Source organism: Crocuta crocuta, unplaced genomic scaffold (genome assembly GCF_008692635.1).
Source record: "Crocuta crocuta isolate KB4526 unplaced genomic scaffold, BGI_CrCroc_1.0 scaffold142, whole genome shotgun sequence".
Lineage (NCBI taxonomy): Eukaryota > Metazoa > Chordata > Mammalia > Carnivora > Hyaenidae > Crocuta > Crocuta crocuta.
This window is the reverse complement of record NW_027528892.1, coordinates 1034847-1046155: the sequence shown is the minus strand read 5'-3', so window position 1 is coordinate 1046155 and position 11309 is coordinate 1034847. Positions and strand designations below refer to the sequence as shown.

Genomic DNA, 11309 nt, shown 5'->3' with positions numbered 1-11309 from the left:
AGCAGCACTCTCAACAATAGCCAAAACATTGAAAGAGCCTAAGTGTCCATCAACGGACGAATGGATCAAGAAGATGTGGTTTATCTATACCACGGAATACTACATGGCAATGAGAAAGAATGAAATCTGGCCATGTGTAGCCACATGGATGGACCTTGAGGGTGTTATGCTCAGTGAAATAAGTCAGGCAGAGAAGAACAAATATCATATGTTTGCACGTATAGGAGGATTAGGAGGAACATAACGGAGGACCATGGGGGAAAACAAGGGGGGAAATAGTTGGGGAGAGGGAGGGATGCAAACCATGAGACACTCTTGAATGCTGAGAACAAACTGAGGACTCATGGGTGTGGGGGGGGAGGGGGGCAATGGGCATGGAGGAGGGCACTTGTGGGGATGAGCACTGGGTGTTATATGAAAACCAACGTGACAATAAACTTATTTGTAGAAAAAAAAAGATTCACAAAAGTACATGGCGGGCCAGATTCAGTTTGTGAGCCAAGATTGGCCAGCCCTTGCTGTAGGTCCGTCTAAAATCCAGCTGGTCCAGATTCCAAGGAAAAGCTCACTCTTTCCAGCATCTCTGTTATTTACTGATTTCTGCTGTAAATACTGCTTTTTTTGAGTTCCGTTCCCCATATCTTAACTCTTCACCCACCTGGATGGCAGCAGAGAAGAGGGTTTGTCTTTCTTTTTTATTTTTTTTAATGTTTTATTTATTTCTAGGAGAGAGAGAGAGAGACAGCGTGAGCAGGGGAGGGTCAGAGAGAGAGGGAGTCACAGACTCTGAAACAGGCTCCAGGCTCTGAGCTGGCAGTCAGCACAGAGCCCGACGCGGGGCCCGAACCCACGAACCGCGAGATCATGACCTAAGCGAAAGTTGGACGCTTAACCGACTAAGCCACCCAGGCGCCCCGAGGATTTGTCTTTCTTTGCATCCTTAGTGCTCAGCACAGCTTGTCTACTTAAGACAAGCTCCTGAATTCCAGAATCTCATTAAAAAAGACTGTAAATGAGGTAACTTACCTAATGATGGGAATTTATTTCCCAGAAGGAACTTCAAAAGCTAATTTTTTTAAGAAAGGAGGAAGTGGGAGGAACTGCACTTTGCAGAGCCAAACCCTTGTAGGTATACAACTCTGAGTTTCTTCCAGCTATTTCCAAATTTGTCATCTTCAGAGGCCAGCTAGGGGTGAAAACTCTCATCTAACTACTGAAGATATGGAACATTAAAGGGAAAAATGGATCCCTGGCTGGAATAAAACCAGCCATTTTTTTTTTTTTTTAGGAAAAGAAAATCATAGGATAGGAAGAACGATATTGAATACCCTTGCTAAAAAGCAAGAGAGGAAAATGATTTCATATTTTTCTAGTAGCTACGTTATGAAAGCTGTAAAGAAGTACAGATGATTTTCATAATTTTTATGTAACTCTATGTAAGATGTTAACACTTCGATGTGTAGTCTGTAAGAGTTGTTCATGAGATAGTACGTTAAACTTTGGAGTTAAAAGCCCATGTGTATTTTAGCCTTGTAGCACACCTGAATTGAACCAGCCACATACCAAGTGTGCACTAACCCCATGTGGCTGCTCTGTTAGGCAGCAGAGCTCTGGATGACATTATAAAACCCTGGGTACACACAGGTGTTACCTGGGAAGCTTCCAAGAACCCCACACCTAAATAATGGTCTCTAGTAGTAAGCTCTGGACATCAGTATATTTAGAGCTCCTGAGGATATTGCCCATAACAGAGAAAGTTGACAGCCACTAAAACATGGTTCTCCACTCAGGGGACATTTGCCAGTGTCTAGAGACCTTTTTGGTTGTCACACGTGAGGGGAGTGTGCTGCTGGCATCTAATGGGTAGAGGTGCTGAAATGCTATCACTGAGACTCCAAGGATGTTGCTAAATACCCTGCAAAAGAGGTTTCCTCACCCAGCCTCAAATGCTATTAGAGCTGCTAGTCAAAGGGAATGTAGAGGTTTGCATATGGAGTGTGCATCAGAGTGTATGGAAGCAAACACCGTAAGTGGGAACTAAAAATGAAACAGAGGGTGTATAATAATTTAACAACTTGGAGGGTGTATGAAAGAATGGGATCATGAATATACTTTAAGGAACAGCAGAGTGAGGGATGCAGAGTGAGGTGGCCAAGGGAGCTATACAATACTTGGACAGAGTAGAAAGAGCTAGAAAGAAAGATACCACCAGACTTAATGAAGGTCTAGCGTTTGGGTTCAGGACAGGCAGCTTCTCCAAGGCTCAATGTCACTCTTGTGCATCTGAAACCTCAGAGGCTACTACTCTTCCTCCCATGACACAGTGTGGACTCGTTTCTACTTACCCCTGAGCTCATCCTTTGCTTTCTCAGACAGATCTGTTCGGTTCATCTTGTCAAAGACCTGAATGGTCACTGTCTCTACCCAATGGCTGGGGCAGCGGTTGTTGAGAATATCTGCCAGCTTCTTCCCATCGGCTTCCTCTACCTCTGTCAGAGGGATGTGCTGTAATTCATCTTGCTGGGAAATGGCCCTCAGCAGACGCTTGAACTCCCTCAACTCGTCCTGGCTGAGCTGTTCCAGAAGGGGCTCCAGGTTGAAACCCGGCTGTGCAGAAGATACCATCTTGTCCCGCATGAGAGATCCAAGCTTTGGGCATTAAAAAGGAATCAAGGGAAAAAATGAAAGAGCTCGAATTGGTATTCCTGCATCAAACACCAGTTGCCTCTGTGTCAGGGACTGGGGAATTCTTACTGCCCAACCTACTGCTTTAAGAACAAACTACCCAAAAGGTCAGATTCACACCAAATTCCCTTAGTTTTTGACTGGACACAGTGGTTCACATTTTTAGAATCTGGGACCCTTTTGAGAGTGTGCAAATCCCTGAGGGTAGGTAGGAAGTTCATGCTGATGGATCTTCCAGACCTAGCAAATCACCTCTTAGTTTTTAGTAAATTTGGTGGACAAATGAACTAATGAGAGCTACAGACTTCAGCTCTCTAGAACCCTTGGCTCAAATGCTCAATTGTTCAATGAATGTCATAGACTTTGACTATAGAAGGGTCTTGAGTTTGAAAGCATCTTAACAGAGGTTCACCAAGCAGTTGAGTGGTACACCTTATCAATTTGCCATTGCTTTAAAAGAGTGATTTCCTGATTTCAACAGACCGGGATTTGAAATTCTATTCATTGAACAGTCAAGCATTTGAGCCAAGGGTCCTACACCCAAATTCTAGTTGTAAAACAGGTATGTCATCACCTGCCTCATTAAGTGGGTTTGAGGATTAATTTATTCAAATAAAAGCTCCCACTGGGTGCTGGGAACAATTTTAAAACTGAAGGGACCACTATAAAGATGGGTAAGAACCCTGCCCACTTGGGGCTTATATTCAATTTTGGGTACACATACATGGCATGGGAGAAGCAGACATTTCACAGATAAATTCAAACAGAAACAAGGGACATAAAACTATGAATACAGGATGACATAGAGAAGTAGAATGAAGGGGATTTTGCATGATGTTAGCATGGACATTTTCTCAGAGAAATAGGTCAGTCAAGAACGTGAAGACAAGGAGCTGCCAGGTATGGGAATTTCGTGGGGGATCAATTCTGAGCAGAGTGAACAAGGAGAATTAAAGCTCAGGCTGTGTGGAGTTCAGCAGGTTGGAGTCAAAGAATATAGGAACACACTTGGTGTAGCAGATGAACACAGGAGAAAACTCATACCTGATCAGGGTCAGACCTCTGATCATGAAGGCAGTAGCATGGTAAATTAGGATCTTTATAATTTGATTCCAGGTACAGTCCAGCAGGTATGCCACACAATCTGTCCTATATTCAGAAGCACTTTCTCTTGTTGTGTGGGGAGGATGAAGAGCCACACAAGAAGCTGGTAAGGGAAATGTATTCATGGTGCATGAAGATGGTAAAGGAGGCTTTCCTGGAGAGAGGCAGCTACAGCTGGGTTTTTGTAGCCAGAGGACAGAGATGGAGCTCAGCTCCGAACACAAGGACAAGTGGGCAGATCCAAGGAGGTGGAGTTGGTGGGTAGACAGTCACCAAGAGGAAACATCAAGGCCACAAGCACTCTTGCTAGATCCATTCACCAATATTCCTGCTAAGGCAGACCAGGGTGAGCAGAGGTCACCTGGGAGAGGAGGAATTTGATTCGATACCAAGGGTGGGGGATTTTTTTTGCTAAGCTAACTCAACAGGATTCTGGCTCAAGCTGGACTAAGTGAGCCAAGGAGAGAGCCCAAGGATGAGCTCCAATGGAAAAGAGCACCTAGGATGCTGACTCCAGTTCAGTCAAGAAGACAGTCTTTGTCAGCGCCTGACTTAGGATTCTGAATTCATCCTGAGGGTGGCGGGTTCCGGTCACACCTTGGTAGTCCCTGCAAGGTGCCACGCACTGCAATTTGCCCTTTAGACTTGGCTCATTTAATCCTTACAACATTCCCCAGTGTTATATTCTATTTCAAATATTGATACTGAGGCACCATAGATGTCAGATAGACCATTCAAGGTCACATGACCACATGAACTCTGAACTAGATATTATAAATTGCTCCAGAGTTCAGGTTTCAGTCACCCTGCCTGGATGGTTGGTTGATTTGGATACAGTTGTAGGGAATTGAATTCCATCTTTTAAGAGAAATCAGTGGTTTCTGGACATTGAGGGAGGGAGAAGAAGAGGGCATTAGGAACCAAAAAAAACCCAGAAAAGGGGCACCCATCTGAGCTGGGTTCCTTCCACTTCCAGCTGCTTACATTCCCATATGCCCTTCCCAGAGAGGAAGGGGTTGGGTCTAGGGTTAGGGTCAATAACAGCCCCTCCACTGTGTTCCTGAGGTGCACACCCACTCTACCTGCTTTTTAATTAGTCACCAACTCCATTTATAAAACCACATTTCAGCAAAGGGTGGCCATGGGACATTGCTGGCCCAGGAGGTCAGCTTAACTATTTCTGGCTGGGCTTTTGAGAATGTTATTTTTGTCTTGATATAAAGGTGGCGGAAACAGCTGAGTACCCTTTGACTTTTGTCTCCCGACTCTGCCAGGCATGTGGAGAAGGTACATGCAATCAGGAAGTTGCAGTAGACATGAAAGAGGGGAGTCGGGCCCTTTGGGGGTTAGCCTGAAGCACCTGCATCTGCTCTAGACCATGGTGTGAGGGATAAAGTCATCTGAAGCATCCCGGACTGCAATCCCAGGCATCCACATCTTACTGTAAAACCAGGAGACTCGTCCCACCTTCCACATACACCAAACCTGCTCCAACACACACCTAATTGTTCTCTTTGTATTGGGTTTGAAACAAATCCTGCTGACCAATGGTTTTTCCATGTAAGCATATGTTTCATTTTTATTAAGGTAAAATTCATGTAACATAAAATTAACCATGAACTATTTTCAGTGAACAGTTCAGTGGCATTTAATACATTCAAGTGTGCAACCACCACCTCGGATTAGTTCCAAACACTTTCATCTCCCCCAAAGGAAACCTCGCTCCCCATTCTCCCCTCCCTGCAGCCCTTGGTGACCACCAGTGTGCTCCCTGTCTCCATGGATTTGCCTGTTCTAGAAGGTTCCCACAAATAGTCACACATTATGTACAAAAACTAACTCAAAACAAGCCAAATGCCTAAATGGAAGGGGGAAGACCACCTGACATTTTAAGGTATTTATGAGTGCCTAAAGTTTTAGCCAGCTTAGGAAAAAGGACATTTTTCTAGTGTTTCTTCTCATATGAACAGGCAACTGTTATCCTCCCTCCCCATCTCCCTTCCTCCTTCTGAAGGCAGAGAGCCACTGCTCACTCAAGATCCTCAACACCTTGATTCCCGCCTCCCCCTCCCTCCCTTAGTTTGTAGAGTCCTTCTTGGCCATATGATCTCTTCAAATTTGACTTCAGGTTATATTTATCAGATTTCATGTGTCTTCTTTTCTTTTTTTTAAAGAGATGATGGCGATGTGCCCCTCCCAAGTGCCATTTATATGCTAGTCAGGTCAGGTGTTCAACATGTAATTTAGCCCCTTTGAAAGAGTTGGGTGGGGTCATTGCGTAAAGACGATCCTTTAAAATGTGGAGAATGGAAGTTTACAGAGGTTGAGGGATGGCCAGTTCTCACCCAGCTGTTAAGTGTTGAAGCCAATATTCTACTCAAACCAGTCTTATCCCAGAACCTGTGATTTCAATTTCTCTGCTAATTGATTCAAGTAGACGCTACTCTAAAGTTACTAGTGATTACACAGAAAAAATAAGGACAAGGCAGAAGAGTAAAGTCAACTGGTTAAATACAGAAGAATTCTCTTAAGCCAACAGATAAAGCAAAGTGTGTCAACACCTGATGGGTTTTCAAGGCTGATGATCGCTATGCAACTCTCCCTGTATAATTAAAGTGGAAAAGAGAAAATTAAACTTGCAATATTGTTTACAATTGCAGCAACGAAGAAAATCTTACATGGAAATAGGATATATATACCCCAAAATTCTGCAGTTTTATTTATACTGCAATGCAATGGCGAATTCTTGTTGCTACTCTTGATTTCCCTGTCTTTAATTAGTGTTCATTTTATTTGTAGAAGGACTTATTTAATAGAAAAATGATTCAGCAACATTTTGGAGACTTGTTAGAAAGGGACCAAAAGATATTCTTCGCATTAGCAGACAAGGTCTTAAGAGCAATCTCAGGAGAACAGTAAAATAAGCAGCTAGAGTGCAGTGAATAAAAATATGCATGAGGTTCTCGAGGACATGGGTGTAGAATGCTACTTGTAGAAACTTAACCCAGGAGAGAGAAACTTTTGCACAAAGAGGAGTTTCACTTGAAATCTCAATAACCCTTCAAAGGGGTGACATCCCAAACTTTCAAAGAAAGGGAGGAGGAATTTTTATTGTAGCAATGTAGCAGTGGAATAAAGTAGGGAGGCAGGAGTGTTACTCACCTCTCCAACATCAGGAACTCCTCTACAACTGCCAGAGCTGTAGGTACAGAAAGCCTCCCATTAAAAGAGTTTCTGGTTCTGCTTCGAGCTCTGTGATTGGACCTTGGGACCCAATCCCGTTGCAAAGAACTTCCTGCATCCACCATAGTTACTGAGAAGTGACCACTTCCTCAGTGTGAGCGTCACCTTCTTCTAGACCAGAGGTCCGCAACTTTGCCCGTAAGCAGAACTTATCTCCCTGGGGCATCATTTCAAAGTATCAAGTTTCCAGAGATTCTGATTTGTAAATCAGATCCGGACTGCCCAGACTTCAGGCCTCTTTAAAGATCCCAGGTGATTGTAATTGCAGCCAATCTTGAGAAGACTTGCTCAGAGCCTTCAGCTGTGAATGACCGCCCCTCTCTGTAATATCAGATATTTAAAAATCTATCCACATTTCATGTTAAATATAAGTGACACATTAAATGCAAGAGGTACGTCAATAATCAGGTTCATCATTTTTACACCGACAACATTAATTTTTGTAGCTATGTAAACATGACTTCAAAATTTTGGAGATCAAAGTTTTTGTGTTTTAGAAGAAATATATGTCTACATTTCACTTTTTCATCTCTGCTCAAACCTGAAAAGTCTCCAGACCAATATAATATATTATATGTCAAACAGAATACACTAAAATATTTTTAAAATGTTTTTTATTTATTCTTGAGAGTCAGAGACAGCGCGAGCAGGGGAGGGTCAGAGAGAGAGGGAGATACAGAATCCGAAACAAGCTCCAGGCTCTGAGCGAGCTGTAGCACAGAGCCCGATACGGGGCTTGAACCCATGAACCGTGAGATCATGACCTGAGCCGAAGTTGGACGCTTAACAGATTGAGCCACCCCGGTGCCCCTACACTAAAATATTTTAATACAATAAAATAATACAATACACATGCAATATAAGCCATGTGTTAATTTTAAATTTTCTAATAGACACATTAAAAAAGGAAAAAGAACTGGGGCATCTGGGTGGCTCAGTCAGTTAAGCATCCAGCTTCGGCTCAGGTCATGATCTCGCGGTTTGTGGGTTCGAGCCCCACGTCGGGCNGGCAGGAGTGTTACTCACCTCTCCAACATCAGGAACTCCTCTACAACTGCCAGAGCTGTAGGTACAGAAAGCCTCCCATTAAAAGAGTTTCTGGTTCTGCTTCGAGCTCTGTGATTGGACCTTGGGACCCAATCCCGTTGCAAAGAACTTCCTGCATCCACCATAGTTACTGAGAAGTGACCACTTCCTCAGTGTGAGCGTCACCTTCTTCTAGACCAGAGGTCCGCAACTTTGCCCGTAAGCAGAACTTATCTCCCTGGGGCATCATTTCAAAGTATCAAGTTTCCAGAGATTCTGATTTGTAAATCAGATCCGGACTGCCCAGACTTCAGGCCTCTTTAAAGATCCCAGGTGATTGTAATTGCAGCCAATCTTGAGAAGACTTGCTCAGAGCCTTCAGCTGTGAATGACCGCCCCTCTCTGTAATATCAGATATTTAAAAATCTATCCACATTTCATGTTAAATATAAGTGACACATTAAATGCAAGAGGTACGTCAATAATCAGGTTCATCATTTTTACACCGACAACATTAATTTTTGTAGCTATGTAAACATGACTTCAAAATTTTGGAGATCAAAGTTTTTGTGTTTTAGAAGAAATATATGTCTACATTTCACTTTTTCATCTCTGCTCAAACCTGAAAAGTCTCCAGACCAATATAATATATTATATGTCAAACAGAATACACTAAAATATTTTTAAAATGTTTTTTATTTATTCTTGAGAGTCAGAGACAGCGCGAGCAGGGGAGGGTCAGAGAGAGAGGGAGATACAGAATCCGAAACAAGCTCCAGGCTCTGAGCGAGCTGTAGCACAGAGCCCGATACGGGGCTTGAACCCATGAACCGTGAGATCATGACCTGAGCCGAAGTTGGACGCTTAACAGATTGAGCCACCCCGGTGCCCCTACACTAAAATATTTTAATACAATAAAATAATACAATACACATGCAATATAAGCCATGTGTTAATTTTAAATTTTCTAATAGACACATTAAAAAAGGAAAAAGAACTGGGGCATCTGGGTGGCTCAGTCAGTTAAGCATCCAGCTTCGGCTCAGGTCATGATCTCGCGGTTTGTGGGTTCGAGCCCCACGTCGGGCTTATGCTGACAGCTCAGAGCCTGGAGCCTGCTTCAGATTCTGTCTCCATCTCTTTCTACCCCTTCCCTGCTCACACTCTGTCTGTCTCTCTCTCGAATATAAGCAAAACATTAACATTTATTTAAATAAAAAAGAAAAAAACAGGTAAAATTAATTTTTACAATATTTGAAATTAAAATTTTGCAATATTAATTTGTAGCAACGTGGATGGAACTTGAGGGTGTTATGCTGAGTGAAATAAGTCAGAGAAAGACAGATACCATATGTTTGCATGTATACGAGGATTAGGAGGAACTTAATGGAGGACCGTGAGGGAGAAGAAGGGGAAAAATAGAGGGGAGAGGCAGGGAGGCAAACCATGAGAGACTTTTGAATGCTGAGAACAAACTGAGGGCTGATGGGGGTGGGGATGGGGGGAAGTGGGTGATGGGCATGGAGGAGGGCACTTGTGGGGATGAGCACTGGGNTTCGAGCCCCACGTCGGGCTTATGCTGACAGCTCAGAGCCTGGAGCCTGCTTCAGATTCTGTCTCCATCTCTTTCTACCCCTTCCCTGCTCACACTCTGTCTGTCTCTCTCTCGAATATAAGCAAAACATTAACATTTATTTAAATAAAAAAGAAAAAAACAGGTAAAATTAATTTTTACAATATTTGAAATTAAAATTTTGCAATATTAATTTGTAGCAACGTGGATGGAACTTGAGGGTGTTATGCTGAGTGAAATAAGTCAGAGAAAGACAGATACCATATGTTTGCATGTATACGAGGATTAGGAGGAACTTAATGGAGGACCGTGAGGGAGAAGAAGGGGAAAAATAGAGGGGAGAGGCAGGGAGGCAAACCATGAGAGACTTTTGAATGCTGAGAACAAACTGAGGGCTGATGGGGGTGGGGATGGGGGGAAGTGGGTGATGGGCATGGAGGAGGGCACTTGTGGGGATGAGCACTGGGTGTTATATGGAATCCAACTTGACAACAAACTATGAAAGAAGAAAATAATTTCTAATATATCCAAAATATTGTTTCAACATGTAGTCAATGTAATTGGCTACTGGGATAAAATAATTGGGATATTTCACATTCCACATTTTGTTCTAAGGCTCTGGAATCTGGTATGCATTTCACACCAGATGTGTGTATGGCACATTTCAGTTTAGATCATGCACATTTCTGATGTTTAATAGCCACAAGCAGCTAGTGGTCATCATATGGGTTAGATCTAGACCCAAGGACAGGAAAGTGACCTATGGTTTTAAAAGGAGGAGAGTAAAGGGAATGAGAGGGTTGATCTCTCAGCATTTGGTTACTTCTCTGGGCTTCTTGATATACATCTATCAAAAGTCCCTTAGTAAGAGGAGGTAAGTCTTGAACCCTCAGATATGAGAGTCAACCCATGAGCTGCTTTCCAGGTCACGGTACACAGAGGGACATTCATCTTTCTGAACCCTTCTAAAGTCAGCTGAGTTACCTAACATCTGTGCCTCAGTTTCCTTATTTGTAAGATGGGGATAACAACAGCACCTGCCTCTTAGGAGAAGAGTATTCATTCATTCATTCATTCAAAGTTTATTTATTTACTTTGTGGAGGAGCAGCAGAGAGAAGGAGAGACAGATTCCCAAGCAGGCTCTGCGCCATCAGCACACAGTCTGATGCAGGGCTGGAACTGAGGAACTGTGAGAGCATGACCTGAGCCAAGATCAAGAGTCAGACACTTAACTGACTGTGTCACCCAGGTGCCCCTTTTATTATTTATTTTTGAGAGAGAGAGAGCATGAGCTGGGGAAGGGCAGAGTTGGGGGGGGCGGATAGAGGATCTGAAGAGGGCTCTGCTTTGACAGCAGTGGGACCATGTGGGGCTCCAACTCAAGAACCGTGAGATTATGACCTGAACCGAAATTGGATGCTCAACGGACGCAGCCACCCAGGCACCCCAGGAGAAAAGTATTCTAAGTGAGTTACTACTTGTAATGGACTTAAACAGTAAGTAGAAGAAAGGTACTATTATACATTCCTGTTTAAAGATAAACATTCCCCCACGTTCCTCAGATGAGATGAGATGTTGGCAAACATCCTCCTGACAGAAGACACAAAGGGGTGAGTTTATTTTCCTTCACTCCCATAGACTTCATTGGTACCCTGACCCTTCTCTGACCCAGAGTCA

General features: G+C 43.2%; 1 protein-coding gene across 1 annotated transcript in view; it reads right to left on the bottom strand.

Annotated features, from left to right (window-relative positions):
- NLRP2 (NLR family pyrin domain containing 2) overlaps positions 1-2625 on the bottom strand; it is a 35208-nt gene extending 32583 nt beyond the window's left edge. Inside the window, exon 1 of the mRNA XM_077756925.1 lies at positions 2346-2625. Coding sequence (XP_077613051.1) covers positions 2346-2625 — 280 coding nt within the window. The remainder of the gene's footprint in view (positions 1-2345) is intronic.
- Between the last annotated feature and the right edge of the window lie 8684 nt (positions 2626-11309).